Consider the following 22,433-nt stretch of genomic DNA (forward strand, 5'->3'; position numbering starts at 1 on the left):
TCTTCACTATAACAGTTTATAGTTTTCAACCTAAATTTTCTGAGAGGGAAAGGGAGCTTTTAGTAATTCAGAAAAGGAAGAACTTGGGTAAGGTTGGTTTAGAAATGCTTTCCAAAAAAGCAGAATTTGAATTAGACCTCAAAGGATTAGGAGATAATAATTCCTTTCTTCCATGCGTTTATAGTTACAAAGGAAGTCGTCCATCCTCCAACATGGTGATTATTGATGTGAAGATGGTGTCGGGTTATATCCCTTTAAAACCATCTGTGAAAATGGTATGTATCTCATGAGCACAGTAATGCTTATTTAGGAGGGCTTTCCATATACCTGTTAAAACCAGGTTTTTGTCCAAACTGAGTGAAAATCACTGTGAATCTAAGACCTGCATTGCTACCATGCCCAGGGTATGGGCTACTATGCCCATGGGTCCACAATGATTATTTGTGTTCAACACTATGCTCACAACAGTGAGGTATACAAGAAGAGAAGAGCCCATTTGATCTCTTCTCATCTTACCTCTTTTTTTGCATTATAGTCCTTACCTATAAAACCCCTCTGAGACCCCATTACTAACTTGTCTTTGGATTCCAACTCTTGTGCTTTGCTCCTAGTAGTCTCTAGGAATTTCCTGTATTAATAACATTTGTGATATCTCCTATTTTTCTCAGCTTGTAAAACCTGGTTACCTGAGCAAAATGGAAGTGAACATGAATCATGTCTTGCTTTATGTGGAAAAGGTGAGAGTCCCTCACTTGTACTCAAGGACAGACAATCCCCTTTAGATAAGAAAAATAAAATCTATCTTAATTTAATTTAAGAATGGTTAGAACCCATATTAAGACTGGGTTTGGGGGCAGCTAGGTGGTGCAGTGGATAGAGAACTGGCCTTGGAGTCAGGAGTACCTGAGTTCAAAACCAGTCTCAGACATTTAATAAATACCTAGCTGTGTAGCCTTGGGCAAGCCACTTAATCCCATTTGCCTTGCAAAAAAAAAAAAAAGACTGGGCTTTTTCCCCTTTTATAAAATTTCAAATTTCTCTGAGGTCTGCAGAAATGATTTATATTGAAATCAGGTAATGTGATTTTCTTGTGATAGCTCTTAATGGGATACTCTTCCTAGAATGACCAATGGCTACTTAGCTATATGAATCATTTTAAATAAGTAAATAAGGTTGGTCAGCATGACTTTGTTCCTCAGTCTAAAACATTCCTAAGAAAAATAAATAAAACATTCTTTGTCTGAATGTTTTATGTGACTTTAAAGCAAACAAGACAGATTTTACAAGCGAACATAAAAATCAGTCTCATCGCTTTATTGTCTCATTTCTGACAATATTAAATATCATCACATGTTCAGGTGATTGACCGTTTTCACTTTTTTTATCTGCCATATGAACACAGTAAGGTTGATAAGTCACTAGGGTTTATTGATCAACCTTATTCCGGGTGTTCTAGAGTAATAAGAAAGAAGTTGATGGCAATCATCTCTATAACACCTCCTCTCTTACTTTAATTGTGTGCTCTGAAAGAAATCTCTTCACCTGTCAGGGTTTTACTTTCATCATCTATACAATTAGGAAGTTGGACTTGGGGATCTCTAAGATTCCAGTGAAGTTTAAAATTCTGTGATACTATCAAGAGACACTTGCAATCTTATTGGGAAAAACAAACCCACATATATGAAGTGTCTGTTGAATACTTAGCATGTGCTATTCAATTAAATTTGAACAACATTATAAATATAATATGTTATAATATAATAAATATTATAAATATATTATAAATTATATTTTCACCTCATGGGGTCATTATGAGGATCAAATGAGATAGTGTATGTACAGTACTTTGAAAGCATTAATAAAGTACCATATAAATGTAAGCTTTTATTAGCACAGTAGTTAACATGTTGGATTTGAAGTCTGGAAGACTTGAGTTCAAATCCTCTCTTTGATGCTAATTAATTACGTGACTCTAGGACAAGTCTCTCAACTTTTTTTCAGACTCAACTGTAAAAATCAGATCATAATGATATCTATTTACCTGAGTTGTTTCAAAGATCAGATATATAAAGTGCTTTGCAAACCATTAAGCATATAAGTGTATATACAGTATATACATGAACATACAATCTTTATCATATTTATAACTAGTACTTATATATATAATGTAAATATGTATGTGTGTACTGTATATCCACATAATACAGCACACAAATATATTGAGAAATTTTTCACGTTATCTTCTTTTGATTGACTAATGAAAATCATTGCATTTATATATATTTAATGTATATATAATTTTTGTGTATGTAGAAAGCATGTGTATATGCATATATGTTGTACAGATACATGTATGCTGGCTATTAGCATAATTCATTCAATAGAAGATTACTTGAGAAATTTCTCACTTATTGAAAAGAACATGCTATGAGGAGCATAACAGTTTAGAGTTCTATTCTGTCACCCATTTTTGCTTGTACATATGTGGACTCATATAAGGTTATTCAACTACTTTGAAGTTGAACTCTTATCCTAACAATGAATGGTTCCAACTTGGTACTTCTTTGCTTTCTTTATCTCTTTATCATTTCTTCTTATTTTTGTTTGTAAAACAAACTAAGGCAACCAAAAAAGATGAAAAGTGAAGAAGGATAATTTTGCCCAAAGCAGGGGAAAGAAGATTACTTATGCCTGTTTTTCCTTCTAGTTGACCAATGAGACATTGTCCTTTGCCTTTGAAGTGAACCAAGATATTCCTGTAAGAGAACTAAAACCAGCTGTGGTAAAAATTTATGATTACTATGAAACAGGTGAGTGTGACCTAAAAATACTAAACAAACTTAACTTTACACCTCTATGATCCTATATAGTCACTTCTTTTTTTCCTATTGTGTTAAATTTTATTTATTTTTTCAAATGAAAATCTATGCCTTCTCTTCTTCCCATCTCTCTCCCCTCTGAATTGAGAAAGCAAGAAAAATAAAACTTTTACAAACATGACAAGTCAAACAAAACAAATTTGCACATTGACCATGTCCAAAAAATATGACTCAATCTCTATTTTGAGTTCATCAGGAGGATAGACTACTCTCTCTGTACCAATCTCTATTCTCTTTCAGGAGGTGGGTAGCATATTCAATCACGAATCCTCAGGAATCATGATGAGTCATTGTGTTGATCAGATTTCTCAACTTTCAAAGTTGCTCATTCTAACAATATTATTTTCAGTGAATAATTGTTCTGGTTCTACTCACTGCTCCTTGGTTCCTTCTTGGCTCCTCTTTATTTTCTCTCTTCCCTCCAATCCTCTGGGCCCCAATTTCCATAGGACTTAGACTTGAGACCTCTGAGGTCCCATCCTGCTCTAAGTTCTGGAATCCTATGATTTTACAAAAAATTCCTAAAGGCAGCATTCTCAATTAAAGGACACTAGACTTGGAGCCTGAACACATGACTTTGGAGCCAGGCTTGGGCAATTCTTAGTCCTGTAAATTTATTAAGATAGTTACTTGATTTTTCTGCTTTAGTATTCTTTACTGTAAAATGGTAATAATACTTGCACTCTCAACCTCATAGACTTTGAAAGCAAAGCACCTTATAAATCTTAAAACATTCTAATGTTAAACTGAGGCCATAAATTCAGCATATACTTGATGCTTATTACATACCAAGACCTTACACCCTATAGGTATATTAGACATCCAAAACCAGATGTGCTCATGTAAGAATATGATAATTAAAAAGCAAGATCGCTAAGTGCAAAAAATATGGTACTGATTGTAATGACAGAGTTGGGGGGGTGGGGCAGCGTCTTTCTTTCCACAAAGCAAGAAAGTAGAAAATTGGTCACAGGAAGAATTCCAAACTTTACCCAGGCATACTGTTCGATATATCACCATCTACTTATTGATTATATTATTGAATTCTTTAATTCTTGAATAATTATAGAAAAGCTGGCATTATTAGATTGAAATAACATTGTAGCTTTTCCAGTCATCCCAGATGGCAACCTAAGTGCCCTACTTGACTCTTCCCTGTCCCTCTACTTTCATATTTAATAAGTGGCCAAATTTTATTGATTTTTTCCTACACAGTGTATCTCACATCAATTGCCTTTTCTCTACTGACACGGCAATTACCTTAGTTAAAGCCCTCTCTCATCGGGACTATTTCAATAATCTCATAATAGATCTCCTTACCCTAGTCAGGGAGCTAGATGTGGCATAGTGATTAGAGTGGAGAACTCAGGAAGAACTGAGTTCAAATTTGGCCTCAGATGTTTTCTAGTTATGTGACACTGGATGTGCCACTTTGACTTTCTCTGCTTCAGTTTCCTCATCTGTAAAATGGTTTTGATAAAAGCACCTCCCTTCCAAGTTGAGGGGAGGATCAGATGAGATATTTGTCAAATACCTAGTTAGTAAAAATGACTTAATAAAGGCTCATTTCCTTCCAATCTCACTCCTTTTCTAATCCATCCTTCCCATAGCAACCAGACTGATATAGCTAAAGCCCAATTCTACTCTTCAGGTCTTCTAGATTCCAGGCTTGCATCTACTGCACCACCTAGCTGCCTCAGTATTAACAAAACATAAGACCCATCTGTAAGGCAGCTATAGAAAGATGTCCCTTTCCACATCCAAAAAAGAGGAAGAAAGAGGATTTATATTCTTAGAGCATGATTCACATGCTCCAAACTTACAGAAATACTTTTGGAATTCAGTCAGCAATAGGCTGAAGTAGAACAAATGAATGAATCACATCGACTTGTTTGGAGAAATAGTGGGGTTTATTATGACTATTCAAAACTGAGAAACTGCTACCTAGCAACTCCTGAATGGACATTTTGAAGGAGTCCAGACTTTATGTAAAGAAATGCAAGGAAACAGGGAAGACTGTGCAATATCCCAGGCAACTAGGTGGCTCCATGGTGTAAAGAGCCCAGACACTAGTAGCATGACCATGGACAAATCACTTAATCTCTGCCTCAGTTTCCTTACTTGTAACATGAACTGCAGAAGGAAATGGCAAACCACTTCAGTACCTTTGCCATGCCCCAAATAGGGTCATGGAGAATCAGATAAGACTAAAACCAATGAACAATAACAACATCATGCAACATAGCACTACAAGTGATAAAAGTTTCACAGCTGTCAAATACCTAGCAAGGCTTAATAATGCATCAGAAAACCACAATCTTTCATGATTGGCAAATGACAAATCTCCACAGTACAAATCCAAAATAACCTTGCGATATCCCTGGAAACTCAACCTTTAAACAGCCCTAGAATCAGACCACTATCAGAACTAACAGTTGCCTGGGATGTTTTACCCAGATTTAATAATAATCCATTGAAAACTTAGGGACAATATTTTAAATGCATGTCACCCCCCCCAAAATACTAATATTTCCTAATTGCATGATGTGAAAAAATTTTAAATATATATATATATATATATACAAACATGCATGCACATGTATTATATATAGTTTGAATATATAATTACATATATAATTTGAAAATATATTCTTTGAAAAAATACATACACACGTATATAGAAAGTATATGTATATATACATATTTTAAATATATATAAATATATATTATACATACATACTTCAAAAAATATATAAACTTGCACACACACACCCATATATATATATATACATATATATATATATACACACAAAGTATAGAAAAATGTTTTTTTCTATATGAGGAAAATTGCATTAAAAATTGTGTGTGATGGGGCAGCTAAGCAGGGCAGTGGTCAGAGCATCAGCCCTGAAGTGAGGAGGACCTGAGTTCAAATTCAAACTTAGACACTTAGCTGTGTGAATTTGGGCAAGTCACTTAACCTCATTGTCTTGCTAAAAAAAAAAAACAACCCCAAAATTTTGACATCAAAATCACATAGAATAGTATGAGGTTGGTATCTTCCATATTTTCCTTTTTGTTATTGTACCAGTAGCTGGATCAAGAATGCTTTCCATGAGCTCATAGTTTTAATAGTCACCTGTGTAAAAAACAATTTGTAGAACATTGAATATGAAAGGAACTATAGTAATATAGTAACTTGTTCCAAGACTATTTTTAGTTGGAAAAGATGAAATGACATGATGATGATAAAAATATTTATTGAATTGAAATGTAAAACTTCCATCTTCAAGAAGTTTACAATAGGAGTGCCTAGGTGGTGCAGTGGCTAGAACACTGGCTCAGGAGGACTTGAGTTCAAATCTGAACTCAGACACTTAATAATTACCTAGTTCTGTGACCTTGGGCAAATCGCTTAACCCCATTGCCTTGCAAAAAAACCAAACCAAAACAAAACAAAACCAAAAAAGGAGCTTACAATATAGACATGATGAAAGTAAGTCATATGGACTTGAAAAAGTAACTAACCAATTAAAACAATAATTTGGACAAAAATTAAGACAGTGTTATTTCCAGAACATCCCTGACAAGGTTCATCTAACTTCTGCTTTGAAAACTTATTGTGACAAAGAACTCATTACCTCCTGAAGCAGCTCATTCCCTTTGTGTACAATCTTAATTAAATTAATTTATTAAATTAATTAATTTGAATTTTTTTTATTCAAGCCAAAATCTGCCTACCTATAATGCCTATATCCTGATTCAACCCTAAAATTCAACCTTTCTCTCTCTTTTGATTTCCCATGTTGAATTTGCCTGATCATGGACTTGCACAACCCCATTCTGTGGCTGCTTTGGTGGCACTTATGTGGTAGATCTGAGCATTCATTCTTTTATTTTTTTAGGTTTTTGCAAGGCAATGGCTTGCCCAAGGCCACACGGCTAGGTAATTATTAAGTGTCTGAGGTCGGATTTGAACTCAGGTCCTCCTGACTCCAGGGCCGGTGCTTTATCCACTGTACCACCTAGCTGCCCCTGAGCATTCATTCTTAATAGCCTCCTTAACCTTGCCTGTCCATATTATTGCAATGATAATTACTAGGATTTATTCTAGTTAATCCTAACTGAATTTAGTTCAACCTAGGCATAAGTCAAGTCAAGAAGCATTTATTAATTTTTTTATTATTTGCCAAGTGCATAAAAGAAAACTGAAAAATGGAAGATGGGGGAAGAATGGATCATTCAAGTAGGAGCATTGTAGAGAAAGTCTGGAGAGCCGGGAGTGCTCCTAAAAGAGGAAAAATTGTTGGCCTGAAAGGTATCTTTAAAAAAAAAAAGTTCTGAAAAGATCCAGCCAATCTTCATCAGAAGCATCAGAGAGAAGGGTACTGGGGCAGCTAGGTGTCACAGTGGATGGAGCACCGGCCCTGGAGTCAGGAGGACCTGAGTTCAAATTCGACCTCAGACACTTAATAGTTGTGTGACTTTGGGCAAGCCACTTAAACCCATTGCTTTGCAAAAAAAAAAGAGGAGGGTACTCCAGTGCCCAAGGACAAAGTAAACTTCCAAAGTGAAGAAATTTGATCTTGATAAACAGAGGGGGAAAAGAGAAGATTAAACAAAGATAAGACCTATTCTGACAACAGCATTTGGGCCAATCTGGCTATAGGGCAGGTTTGTGAATGGGATTAAAAAATAGCAATAATGATGATAAATATAATAGCTAACATTTCTATAGTGTCCAAACTTTTATAAATGTTTGCTCATTTGATCCTCACAACAACCCTGAGAGATGGATGCTTTTCTTATCCCCATTTTACAGTTTAGGAAACTGAGGCAAACAGAAGGTAAGTGACTTGCCAAAGATCACAGTCAATAAAGTGTCTGAAGGGGAATTTTCTTTTTTGCAGGGCAATGGGGTTAAATGACTTGCCTAAGGTCACACAGCTAGGCAATTATTAAGTGTCTGAGGTCAGATTTGAACTCAGGTACTCCTGACTCCAGGGCCGGTGCTCTATCCACTGGGTCACCTAGCCACCCTATGAAGGGGAATTTGAACTCAGTTCGTCCTGACTTCAGCCCCAGTGTTCTTTTACATGTCAGACAGCTGCTTCATTAGGAAAACAGAATCCTTCAGTTCTTCTCAGCAGTTCAGTGATCAAGGACAATCCTAAAGACTTGTGGTGATGGAAAATAACATCCACTTACAGAGGAAAATACTATGGAGTCTGAATGCAGAACAAAGCATTTTAGGTTCACCTTTTAAAACTTGTGTTTTTTCTTTCTTTCTCATGGTTTTTTTTTCTTTTAGTTCTAAATCTTCTTTCACAATATGGAAATATGTTAAACACAATTGTATATGTAGAACCTATATCAGATTACTCACTGCCTTGGGAAAGGGAAAGGGAAGGGAGGGTAGTAGAAAAATGTGGAACTCAAAAACTTATTTAAAAAAATGAATGTTGAAAACTATCTTTGCATGTAATTGGAAAAAATAAACTAACATAAAATTGTGTCAAAAAAAAGAAGAAAATGGAGTCCCTTCTAGTTAGCTTAAATATGAATTGCCAAATCTGGCCTCAGACACTTAATACTTGCTTAGCTGTGTGACCTTGGATAAGTCATTTAACCCCATTGCCTTGCAAAAACAATAACAAAAAAAAATTTGAACTGTCACATTGAAACAGGGTTTTAAGGAGTTTCAGGAAAAGTAGGCATTGTTAATTTTTTCCATTGTTTACTAAATAGAACATTTTTTTCTCTCTATTATGGTTAAGTCAGTTTATCTGGAGTTTTGACATGATATCCTTCTTTCCCAAAGCAAACTAAGTACAGGAACCTAATATATTTAAGATGTGTGCATTAGTCTCTGGTCTTCCTCTCTCAACCTTTCCATTTTTGTTTCTTTCAGATGAATTAGGTGTTACTGAGTACCATGCCCCCTGCAGCACAGGTAAAAAGCTAAAGAACATGTACCCAATGTTTTAGCTTATGCCCTTGGCCTCTGTATCTCATTCTTTTGTCTATTATCTCCCTTAAGAGCATTTAAGTCTCTTTTCCAAACTACTGACCAAATCTTTGTCTATGCACTGATGGAGCTGGCTAGAGAGAGGGCCCCTAACTCTGATTACAGTAATTTATTCCCCTCCTCCATCAAGATGCATGTTTATTATGTGGTGAATTTTTCTGTTGAGTCACACTTCCGACCATAGCTTGCTAAAGGTTGTTTTTTTTTTTAAACTAGGGAAGATAGATTTAGCTGGGGAAGTTACCAGATTCCTCCAAAACTTCAGGGAAAACTTTCTTATTTCTCTCTTTTCTTTACAGACAAAAATCAAGGAAATGCTTAAGAACCACCTCTAAGCACAAGACTTAGAAGCTTTGGTTTCCAACCTCTCCTAACCCAGAAAAGATTGTGTTTTTTTCAGCAAAAACAAAATATTCTTGAATAAATGTGTGCATAGAGTTAATCACTGTGATTGGTCTTATTCTTTTCCTTATTCTTCATGCACCAACAATTTATTAAGGACCAACTAATTATGTCTAGAACTGTACACTGTAGGGGATACAAGAATAGTAAAAGAATCGGGGAGGCTAGGTGGTGCAGTGGTTAGAGCGCTGGCCCTGGAGTCAGGAGGACCTGAGTTCAAATGCGGCCTCAGATACTTAATAATTACCTAGCTGTGTGGCCTTGGGCAAGCCACTTTAACCCCATTGCCTAGCAAAAACTTTAAAAAAAAAGAATAGTAAAAGAATATTCCTTGCCCTTGGAGAATAATTAAAATGATTAGGCAGCTGGGTGAACCAAAGGATAGAATACTGGGCTTGGAATCAGGAAGGTCTGAGTTCAAATCCTACCTCTCAGAGATTTACAGATATCCCTTCCATATCTCTGGGGTTAGGGATGCAGTATCCCTACAATCTGGAAAATCTGAGTAAAAATTTTTGACTCTTCATAACAGAGAAGTCTGAATTTTTCTTTTTCTTTTATGAGGTAGTAATAGTACATTACTGCTAAATTTGAGTTGTCAAAATTTAAGACCAAAATTTGGTCATAGGCTTTGGGTCATCTACAGGCTTTCATATGTCCTTTGACTTCTGCAAAACTTCAAAAAAATTCCCATTTAATTTCCTATGCTGACCTGTGATATACTGAAGCCTCACAACAGGGAAAGTGGTAATGTGGAAAGAATTAGCTTTGTGACTCTGGTATCTACTTTTCTCATTTATAAATGTTTTCTCATCTGTAAAATGGGGGAAATAATAGTGCTAATCTCCCAGGGTTTTTGTGAGGCTCAAATGAGATAATATAAGCACTATTTAAATGTTATTATTGTTTTTATTGATAAAAATCTTGTGGGTGGCTAGGTGGCATAGTGGATAAAGCACCAGCCCTGGAGTCAGGAGTACCTGGGTTCAAATCTGGTCTCAGATACTTAAAAATTACCTAGACGTGTGGCCTTGGGCAAGCCACTTAACCCCATTTGCCTTGCAAAAAAAAAATCTTGGGAGAAAATAGAAACATGAAATGACATGAGAATGATTCATTAGAGTAAAGGAAATACTGAAACATGAATGAATGTTAAAGGCTACAGCTAGTAGAATGACTTCATGTGGGGGCATAGTATTTGAATTAATGGAGAGAACGAGAGAAACAGAAAGAATATTGCAAGGTATGTGAGCAGCTTGAATGAAGATAAAGGGGGAATAATAAAAATGGCTTGCTTATGGGAGGAATCAAATGGAAACTTAAAAGAACTGATTGAAAATTATAAAAGATACCCTGGAATAATAAATAAGACAGGACTTGTTGAAAGGGGACTTCAAATGCCAGGCTGATGATTTGAGATAGGTTTCATCTGGGCAGCCTAGCTAAAAAAAATAAATCCTACAAACTAAACATTATGTCTTGATATTCAGTAACTTCAGTATATAGAGAAGTACAACAAAAACTATACTGAAAAAGTATAGCTTGGGAAAGAGACATAAAAAGGACCAAGACTGGTTGACTACTTGAGAACTTGGGATATATGGAGGGTTCAGGAGGACTAAAACCTCTGATATAAGAACTGAGCCCTTTTCAGTGCTGCTCATTAACCGTTGGTGTTCATCCTCACTCAACTCTCACTTACCATTCCAAGAAGCAGCAGCCACCCCTTGGTAAACTGTGTCAGCAGATGGACTAAGCCAGTTTGAGGGTAACCAACAGGTCTCAAACCTACTGGTGAGTTAGGGGAATGTGTGCTCCAAGCATATGAAGACATCCTCTTGTAAGTGGATGAAAGCAATTTGTTCCAATGACCATGAAGGCAACTGAAGCTTGTGATATGTAGTTTGGTCAGATATGGAAGATGCCAAATATATCTACTACATTCCTGACCATCGATAATGTTCTTGACTTTTGTTCTTTGATGACTCAATAAGAGAGAGTGTGTCTGCAACTTTGTGTAACTCTTGTCTCACTTTAATCCAATTCATACACAAGTTAATACATCAACCATAACACCATTGGTTCTTTTCAAAAATAAAGGTCAAACAAAATAACTTGGGAACTTCACATTCTGCTAGAACATTAAGTCAAAGAGAGTAGGATAAAACTTAATAGAGTTAAATGTAACTTTCTCCAATGACCCCCCCCAAATTTTTTTTTAACTACATAAATACAAGATTGGAGAAGACTAGATAGTAATATCTGGAAAAAAAACCTGGGAGCTTTTGTGACTATAAGGTCAACAATGTGATATGACAAACCAAAAACAATCATTAGGCTACTTCAAGAGACATAGAGTGTTCAGAACTGGAGAGGTGATTGTCCCTCTGTAATCTATCCTGGGGAGACCACATCTGAAGTATTGTAATCATTCCTGAACACCACCATTCTCTTTGAGAAGGGAATCAGAAAATGCTGGTTATAGTGAGTATCTAATAACATCACACCCTTTCCCCAGATCCCAAAAACTGATTTTGTTTGAATAGACACAAACAATTGATAATCTAGTGAGTATTCAGAGATGAAGGGAAACTAGGAAAGTGAAAGATCTCAAAATTGTGTCTTCTTGGGATAGGATGAAGGAAAAAGGAATTTTTAGCTTGGTGAAGAAGAGATAGGAAAGAAATGAGAACTACTTTCAAGTATTTGAAGGGCCAGTTCATGGAAGAGGATTAGTCTGATTAGCCTTATAGGAATGCAGTGGCTTGAAGTTTCAAAAAAAAGAAACTTTAGAGTTGATGTAAATAAAAATTTTCTAGCAATCAAAACTATTCCAAAGTAGAAGTGTCATTATGGTAGATAATGAGCTCTCATTCATCAAATAAATTCAAGCAAAGATTATTTAACCACTTGTCAGGGATTTATTTTTATTTTTTTTATTAAAGATATTGACTTTTACAATTTTCCCCCCAATCTTACTCACCCCCCCCCCCCATGGAAAGCAATCTGTCAGTCTTTACTTTATTTCCATATTGTACATTGATCCAAATTGAGTGTGATGAGAGAGAAATCATATCCTTAAGGAAGAGACAAGAAGTCTAAGAGATAACAAGATCAGACAATAAGATATTGTTTTTTTCCCCCTAAATTAAAGGGGCTAGTCCTTGAACTTTGTTCAAACTCCATGGCTCTTTATCTGGATACAGATGGCACTCTCCTTTGCAGACAGCCCAAAATTGTTCCCGATTGTTGCACTGAGCAAGTCCTTCAAGGTTGAACATCACCCCCATGTTGCTGTTAGGGTGTACAGTGTTTTTCTGGTTCTGCTCATCTCACTCAGCATCAGTTCATGCAAATCCCTCCAGGCTTCCCTGAAATCCCGTCCCTCCTGGTTTCTAATACAACAATAGTGTTCCATGACATTTGGGGATGTTTTTGTAGGGATTCTTCTGAATCTTCTTTCAAATTCAAGATCCTGATTCTGTGGTTCTTTTGGTATTGTGATCATAAACACTTTCACTCAATGATTAATCAATCAAGAAGTATCTAGATGGAGGGGGTGTCTATTATATGACAAACTCTATACTAGGCCAGGGGAAACAACTTCAAGAAGAAAAAAAGATTTTAGCTGTGATGAGCACAACTACATATAGTAGTTATTTCAGAATCAGCTGGTTAGAGTTAAGGCCCAAGTAGATACTACATTAAAACATAGGGCAGAAAATAGTTATTGACATTTACTCAGTATTTTAAAAATTTGTAAAGCACTTTGTAGATGAACTATTTGAACCAGGGTCTCCCCAAAACTTCTTACTCACATAGCCTAGTCCACTTTCAGGTCCCTGACCAAGGAGACTAATTTGTCTCACAACTAGATATAGTTTGTGTTTCCACTTTGAGAAATATTAAAGTATATTTCATGTCTAGATTTCCAAAAAATATAAGTAATTAGGGTTACCAGTTCCCACAAAAACATGAAAAGTACCAAGGAGAAGTATAGAGCAGTTTTTATTCCCTTCTCCCCTCCTCAGAAAATACAGAGATCCATGAAAACAGAAAACACATTCATAGTAGTCAATAAGCCCCCTCAGAAATAAATTGAGCTTCTCTGCCAGACACCTACATGGTCTTTTTGGGATTTGGACTATCCCTTACTCCCAAATGCAAATATACTTCGAAGCTATTTGAGAGATTTCTTTTTGGATAATCCAAATAACTTTTGTTAGTGGGAAGATGGGAAGTCACAAAGCATAGTTCTACTCTCTCATAAAGATCTTTAGACCTTTACTAAATCTTTTGGCTGAAGGAACCACATGAAGTCTACTTCAACAATAAACATACAAACCCATCAAAATGAGCTTTATAATTTGAAAATGTAATTAATAGTGGTCTTAAACAGATAACAAATAGATTCCCATAAGAAAGATGAAAATAAAGTACAAATTGACAGCTGTTTAGGTCCACTGAAACCTTCCAGGTAGCAAATAGAAATGACAGAGTTATTGATTAAGAAAGTAGAGCACTTGTAGGTAATGATGAGATCTATAATGTGATCATCATGTTTTGCTTAGGACCCACCATCCATTTATATTCTTGGGAGAGCATGTGTCACATTCTTATGCCAGCTGCTCTGCCCACTATAGAAATAGAAACAACACTGTACATTCTGTGTTCCAGTCTTCATAGACCAGATCTGAAGGTCAGTAACACCCAATTTATTAAGACATGAAATTAGTATGGAAATTAAGGACATCCAACCATATGTCTTTCAACACGATTTCTTGGGGTCTTCTTTTTCTTGTTAGAGACAAGTTTTTTAAAAAGCATTATATGTTTAAACATGCAGGAATGACATATAATAGAGTTCCTGATATGCCTGTGATAAATGTAAATTCACCATAGTTATTGACTCCATCTAGTTTGTATCTTTATACAAAAGTACAAAAGCATTTTAATATATCATTAGATCTGTCAGATCCAATAGTCATAGCAATGATTATTTCCTGAAAAATAATGTATGCAACTTTCATTTATGTCCACAAGGGATCCAAACAAAGTAATTTTCTGATAGGAAAAAATATTCATAAGAAAATGTATAAAATAATAGCTTAATTTATATGTGTATCTGTATAAGGGTATATTTATTCTAACTATAAAAATTTAGCATTAAAATGATGTTGAGTTTAATTTGAATATGTACAATCACACAAAAAAGTTTCAAAGCATGGAGGGAGGAAATTTTATCATTGAATACTTCAAATGTCTTAAAATTAGCATTAATAGAAACTTTAACTAGAACAATGATAGTAAAAGATCTAGCTAGAAATCAGAGAGATCTCTGGAATTTATTTAAATAAATTAAATGAAGTGTAAATAAATTAAATTAAATAATATTCCCAAACTGCTGAGTTCTACCCTAGCGAAAAGATTTGCATAGCTAATTTGTAATTGTCTAAAAATAGAGGCTGATACAATGACTCCAGCATCATATAGCATAGTGACATTATTTGTAATGACCCTGGTATACACCAATTTATAAAGAGCTTTTCAACTATCATTCACTTCCACAAGTAACTAGTACATAATGGACAATCATGAAAAAAAGAGCAGCTTTTTGAATATATGAGGTTACAATTTGCTAAATGTTCAGGAAACCTTTATTTTTAAGGTTACGGACAATAACAAAATTCAGTGTACAGAAGCTTTGAAAACCTTCATTTGGATATATAACTAAATGAAAAAAACTTAAATGAAGGGCTTTGATATTTTCCAGTAAAAGTTTATTGGATTCCTCTCTCTTCAGAAGACACATGGCAGGGTGTATTTGGGGGAAAGGCAGCTGGTTCTAATTTCCTTCAAAAAATATTTAATTTCTTCTTGCCAGATGTTTTCTTATGTCCAGTTGTGCCCTCTCTGTTGCTATGTAAAGTCTTTTTTTGATGTAATGGTGACACAGGAAAGACAGAAAATATTTAGATTTTACCAGATCCAAGAAAACTCAACAGCATTTTCTAACATTGTAAACAAAAATCCAGTTATAATAGAAGTGGTTCAGTGATTTTTTTTTTAGTACAATCTGAATCTAAATGACTCTGGGTTTGAATTTTCTAGCAAAAATGCTTACTTGTCATGCTCGTTTTGCAGATGAGAAAACCAAGGCAAATAGAGTTAAATGACTTGCTCAGGGTTACCATAATGTCTGAGGTCAGATTTGATTTTTGAAAATGAATCTACCTGATTCCAGATCCAGCACCCTATCCGCAACTCTACTTAGCTGCCCCAAAACAGAAGTAGTTATTCCCAAGTTGGAACAACTTTGAAAATATATTATATTCTTCACATATTATTTCTTTGAGATGAGTTATCGAGTACCCAAAGTGAAGAAATCAAAGTATACATCACAGCTTAACATAATATCAGGAAGAATTATAACTAAGAATAAATAAATTAATATATTAGCCACCTACCAAAATGTAAGAAAATAAAAACAGTTCATACCCTCAAGAAGCTTACTTTTTTCACAGGAGAGGAAACAAAGTGCATACAGATAAATAAATACTAAATATCTGCAAAGGAATTTCAGAGGGGCTTGGGGTGTATCATGAACGACTTGGGGGTAAGAAAAGAAGCAGGAAAGGTTTTGTGAAGGAGGTAGCACTTGAACTTTTAAAAATTATCCTGACAATCAACATGAAATATGGAACTCAAGTGACTACAATCAAAAGTATGTATTAAGGATTTATTTTATGGTGGATCCTTAGCTAATCACTGGGGCTACAGATGTCAGATCTGTCTTACTGATGGGGCATGCGGGAAGGTTGAGGCATACGAAATCAAGATCCCAAGACTGAGAAATCTCTCAGAGAATTATCAGGTTAGTATTATATCTATATGCCATCTCTTGAACTCCCCTCCCTATTAACTTTTTTTAAATGAACCAGTTTATTCTTTTTTTCAATTTTATTTATTTATTTAAGGCAATGGGGCTAAGTAAGTGACTTGCCCAATCACACAGCTAGGCAATTATAAGGTGTCTAAAGCTGAATTTGAATTCAGGTCCTCCTGACTCCAGGGCCAGTGCTCTCTATTCACTGTGCTATCTAGCTGCCCCGTCACTGTTAACTCTTTTTTTTTTAGTTTTTTTCCCTCACTGCTGACTCTTAAGGGTGACAGTTGTACTTAGCTTATCCCCTTACCACCAATAAATGCTAGTTACTCAAAAGATCATCATGAATAACAAATGGTGAGTAAACCCATTGATCCCAGAAAAATAGCAAAGAGATATTGGGGACATTCTAGAGATTATAATATGCCAAAGAATACACAAAATAAAAGAATAATCTCACCTAGGAGAGGTACATTCCCAGCAGTCTCTAGAGTTGCAGTCTCTGAAGTAAGGAACTGGGGCTGACTTCTCAAACATGTTCAGAGCTCCAGTGTTCAATCCCTCACCCATTTTCTCTCTCTATGTGTCTGTCTCCTTTTGTCTCTGTCTTTCAGTCTGTCTCTGTCTCTGTCTCTACCTCTCTCTCTCTCTCTCTCCCCAAGTTTGTCTATAGACTATAGACTGCAGAAGAGTCTCTTATCATTCTCTCAGCTAAGCAGAAATTTTTCTCCTTCTGAATTTAAACCACACAGCAAAGGGGCTATCCTTCTACCACTTCCCCTGGATAAGAGAAGATATTACAAAGAAGTTAAAAAAAATCTCTGTCCTCATGTTCTAATCAGAAATCAATCTATCCTCTTGATGAGGGCTATAAGATTGCTATATTATAATGGAAAAAAATTGAACTAAAGAGTGAAAAGATTTGGGTTTTAGCATTGTCTCTGCCACTTACTGATTATGCCACCTTGAAAAAATAACTTTTCTTCTATTGAACTCAATTTCATTAGACAGAGCAACTGGCACTGGAATCAGGAGCACCCGAGCCGGAATCAGGAGTACCCGAGCCTGAATCTGGGTCCAGACACCCAACAATCACCCAACTGTGTGACACTGGGCAAGCCACCCCACTGCCCTGCAAAAACCAAAAAAAAAAAAACCCAAAATAAAATAAAATAAAATAAAATGATGATGATGATGATGATGATAATAATAATAATAAGTAGTAGTAGTAGTAGTAGTAGTAGTAGGGGTGGCCAGGTGGTGCAGTGGACAGAGCACTGGCCCCAGAGTCAGGAGCACCCAGATCCAAATCTGACCTCAGACATCCAACAATCACCCAGCTGTGTGACCCCAGGCAAGCCACCCAACCCCATCTGCCCTGCAACCCCCTCAAACAACAACAACAACAACAACAATAATAATAATTGTGCTTCAGTCTGTGTTCCAACACCACCAGCTCTGTCACCAGTGGATCACATTCTTTAGGATAAGTCCATCACGAAAGCTACTTCCATAATTTTCCACTGTTGCTGTTGCTGATCGCAACTCCCTCCATTCGTACTTCCCCACTACCATACACTACATTTTCCCTCTCCTTTCACTCTGTCCCTCTTCTTAAATGTCCTGTAGGATAGCTAAGTGGCACAGCAGACTAATCACTGGCCCTGGGGCCAAGAGGCCCCGAGCCCACCTACCACCCCTAAGGCCCAGCAACCACCCAGCCCTGTGGTCCCAGACAGGCCATCCAATCCCAGTCCCTTGCAAAAAAGTAAAAAAGAAAATGTGTTATAACTGACCACTCTGCCCCATGGTCCACCCTCTCTTCCATCATTCACATTCCTCCCCCATCCCCCTGTCCCTCTTCTCTCCTTCTTATTCTAGATGTCTATACCCTATTGAGTATATATGCTGTTTCCTCTCTGAGCAACCTCTGATGAGAGTGAAGGGTCCCTCATTCCCCCTCGCCTTCCCCCTTTCCATATCATTGCAATAGCTCATTGTAATAAAAAAGTCTTATTATATGAAATATGAAATATCCTATATGAAATAGCTTATTCTACCTCTCCTTTCTCTTACTCCCATTACATTTCCCTTTTAGCCATTGACTCCATTTTTTTTTTTTAGGTTTTTGCAAGGCAAATGGGGTTAAGTGGCTTGCCCAAGGCCACACAGCTAGGTAATTATTAAATGTCTGAGACCGGATTTGAACCCAGGTACTCCTGACTCCAGAGCCAGTGCTTTTTCCACTGTGCCACCTAGCCGCCCCATTGACTCCATTTTTACAATATATTATATCTTCAAATTCATCTCTCTCCTGTGCTTCATCTATAAAAGCTCCTTCTGGGGCAGCTAGGTGGCGCAGAGGTTACAGCACAGGCCCTGGAGTCAGGAGTATCTGAGTTCAAATCCAGTCTCAGACACTTAATAATTACCTAGCTGTGTGGCCTTGGGCAAGCTACTTAACCCCATTGCCTTGAAAAAAACTAAAAAAAAAACCCATAAAAGCTTCTTCTACCTCCTCTATTAAATGAAGTTTCATATAAGTATTATCAGTATCATTTTTCTATGCCAGAATACATGCAGTTCATCATCATTAAGTCCCTTATATTTTACCCTTCTCCTCCACTCTCTTTGTTTCATCTGAGTCCATTACCTGAAGATCAAACTTTCTGTTCAGCTCTGGCCATTCCAACAGAAACATTTGAAATTCCCCTGGTTCATTGAAAGTCGATCTTTTTCCCTGGAAGAGGATGTTCAGTTTTCCTGCATTCGCTTGCATTCTGAGCTCTTTTGTCTTCCAGAATATTATATTCCAAACCCTATGAGCCTTTAATGCAGTTGCTGCTAAGTCCTGTGTGATCCTGACTGCAGCTTCACGATATTTAAATTGTGCCCTTCTGGCTGCTTGTAATATTTTCTCTTTGACTTGGGAGTTCTGGAACTTGGCTATAACATTCCTGGGGGTTGTTTTTTTTTTGGATCTCTTTCCAGGGGGGAATTGATGGATTCTTTCAATTTCTATTTTGCCCTCTGCTTCTAGGATATCTAGGCAATTTTCCTGTAGGAATTCTTTAAAAATGATGTCAAGACTCTTTTCCTGATCATGACTTTCAGGTATTCCAATAATTTTTTTTTAGGTTTTTGCAAGGCAATGGGGTTAAGTGGCTTGCCCAAGGCCACACAGCTAGGTAATTATTAAGTGTCTGAGACCGGATTTGAACCCAAGTACTCCTGACTCCAAGGCCGGTGCTTTATCCACTATGCCACCTAGCCACCCCTGTATTCCAATAATTTTTAAATTATCTTTCCTGAATCTATTTTCCAGATCAGTTATTTTTTCAATGAGTTGTTCACATTTTCTTCTAATTTTTTCATTCTTTTGGTTTTGAAGCATTGTGTCTTGATTTCTCATAAAGTCAGCAGCTTCAGCTCCATTCTAGATCTGAAGGATTTGTTTTCCTTATAGAGCTTTCTTATCTCTTTTTCCATCTGGCCAATTCTGCTTTTTAAATCATTCTTCTCCTCAATAACTTTTTGAACTGTTTTATCCATTTGGCCTAAGCTGGTTTTTAACATGCTATTTTCTTCAGTATTTTTTTGGATCTCCTTAACTAAGTTGCTGACTTCTTATTCATGTTTTTCCTGCATCTCTCTCATATCTTTCCCGAATTTTTCTTCTATCTCCCGTACTTGATTTTCAAAATCTGTTTGAGCTCTGTCATAGCCTGAACCCAATTTCCATTTTTCTTGGAGTCTTTAGATGCAGGAGCTTGGACTTCCTCATCTTCTGACTGAGTATTTTGATCCTTCTTGGGATCATAGATAAAGTATTTCTTAATGGTGTTCCTCTTTTTTCTCAGTTTACTCATTTCCCCAGCCTGTGCCTGGTCTTGGGGTGCTTCCTGAGCTTTTGAGTATTACTGGGACACCTCCCACAAGGATCTCTCTGTGTGAGGCTCTGTCTTCTCTCCTGGTCTGTGAATGACCCCAAGCGCACCCCTCTGCCACAAGGCTGAGGAGGGGGGCCCTACTGTTCTATGGGGAGCCTAGACTGCTATCAGGATCTGAACATGGTCAGAGTCCCAGAGTCCTGTCCCAGGGACAAAGGACAGACCTCGGAAGTCTCTCTCTACTCCCCTACCTAGACTGAATACTCAAGGCTGAGTTGCCTGGGGGCTCCTGCTTACCAGCTCTACCTGCTTCCAGTTCCTGGATCTGGGCTGCCTTGGCCACACTGCTTGATGAGTGCCCTGAGGGCTGGGCTTCATGCCTTCGTTGTGGCATAGGTCCCCTGCTGATCTTCTAAGTTGTGCCCAGTGCTCCCAGGGGTGTAGGTCAGGAAACTTGAGCCACAGCTCCCCGGTGCCCTGGGGCAGCCCTGGGAGGCTGAACTTCCTTCGCTCTGCAGCCGCCCCTCTAACCCCATGGAGCAAAGCCTTTCCACTATTTTCCAAGTTACCTTGGGATGGAGAATTGCCTTACTGGATCCTTCTGTGGGTTCTGTTTCTCGAAAATTTAGTTAGAGTCCTTATTTTATAAGTTTTGAGAGAGAACACTTAAGAGAAGCTCTTCTCCTGTCGCCATCTTGGCTCTACCCCCACCACCCCCCACATGATGATAGTTTTACTATCTAAAATGTGAAGAAGGGAGTCATCCAATCAGAAAGAAGAGCTGCATGAGTTAAGGGTGTTTCTATGGTATGAATTCCAGGGGTGGAGTGATTTTCCAAAATGAAGAGTTTTCTGAATCAAGATGCTGAAGTCCAGATTACAGCCCGGTGAGAAATGAAGACACAGACAAACAGTACAATGTTGGTACCATCATGTTAAATTTTCGACATATTTCTTTAAAAAATCAAATTGTATGCAGTTATGGTTTCAGACATATGCATATTTACATGCATATATATATATATATATGTATTTGGGGAAAGAGAGAAAAGAGAGAGAGAAAACTCTAATTCTGAGCTATTAAATATATGTCTCCATATCATTTATTTGTAAAACAGGGCTCATAAATTGCAATTATATAATACTTCAATCTATACAAAGGCCCTTTCTTAGAATAAACTGGGAATTAAAATTAAAAGTATCCCTTTCTTGCAAATGAGGAAGCAGATTCCCTGAGGTTCAGTAACTTATTGACAGCTATTAAATGTCATTCAGGATTTTAATCCAGATCTCTATACTTCAAGCTCACTGATTTTTTCCCTTCACACCAAGCTGCTCATCAGTAATATGTAACTACAAACATCAGAGGATACAATAAGAATTAGAAAGCAAAAAATTATTTGAAAATCTCAAAATAAAGGTAAGCAAGAATTCACATTGAATTATGAATATTTTATGAAAAGTTTCCAAAATTTTTTCTATTTGATTTTCAGAATGCTAATGATGATAAAGTAACAATTATGGAATATTTCATTTTTTGAAAATTAGATAAAGCTATCTCTTCACTCTCCAAAAACTAATCCTTTCTATAAAGTTTATTGGTATCTAGGTTTTAGGTCCTCCAGATAAATGGCAAACACTTTAATACCATTCAAATGACCTTCCTATATTACTTTTCTTATTTGATAACAACTGAAAGAATCACAGTTACATATCCACATAAGATACATCAGGATACTATGGAATGAACACTGGATTTGAAGTCAAAAGTACTTAAATTCTTGGCTTTTCAACTTTACAACAAACAACATTGATTGAATTACTAGGCTTCACTGTACCTCAGTTTCCTAATTTGTAAAATGTGGGGAATGGATCAGTTGATCTCTGAGCTCTCTGAGCCATAAGACTCAGTGAATCTATTAAATAATTTTGGTAAAATGTCTACAAGTTAATTTATATTCATGTATGTGCTTTAATAAATTTTTGTTCAATGAATAAATCAATTCTGAATTTCAAATGGTTTCTGTTTTACTTTAGGTAAAATTTAACTCAATTCTACCTAGCAAATAAGCAAAGTAAATCATTTGTGTTTCTTTGAGCAGTGAATTTCTGTTCTGTTTACTCAAAAGAGTTGGGGAATAAAATATTCTGGTTAATTGGATATTTTGGTTAACTAAGAAGCTTTATCTTATGACAGGTATTGTATATCAAATTTACCTACTGAATGAAAGACAGTTTATATCAATGATGATATGTTGTAACAACTATAAAATATTCTGGTAGTAATTTTCGCATTAGCAAATTGTTTAGGAAAAAAGAAAGCTAAAAATTCATTAAGTATCTACTTA

General features: G+C 36.4%; 1 protein-coding gene across 1 annotated transcript in view; it reads left to right on the forward strand.

Moving 5' to 3' along the window:
• Positions 1-9,349, forward strand: part of A2M (alpha-2-macroglobulin) — a 260,412-nt gene extending 251,063 nt beyond the window's left edge. The window contains 5 exon segments of the mRNA XM_074195313.1: positions 185-275; positions 669-737; positions 2,708-2,810; positions 8,791-8,832; positions 9,207-9,349. Of these exon segments, the coding sequence (XP_074051414.1) occupies positions 185-275; positions 669-737; positions 2,708-2,810; positions 8,791-8,832; positions 9,207-9,229 (328 nt within the window). The 3' untranslated portion in view covers positions 9,230-9,349.
• The last annotated feature ends 13,084 nt before the right edge of the window (positions 9,350-22,433 follow it).

This window comes from Macrotis lagotis, chromosome 7 (genome assembly GCF_037893015.1).
Source record: "Macrotis lagotis isolate mMagLag1 chromosome 7, bilby.v1.9.chrom.fasta, whole genome shotgun sequence".
Classification (NCBI taxonomy): domain Eukaryota; kingdom Metazoa; phylum Chordata; class Mammalia; order Peramelemorphia; family Peramelidae; genus Macrotis; species Macrotis lagotis.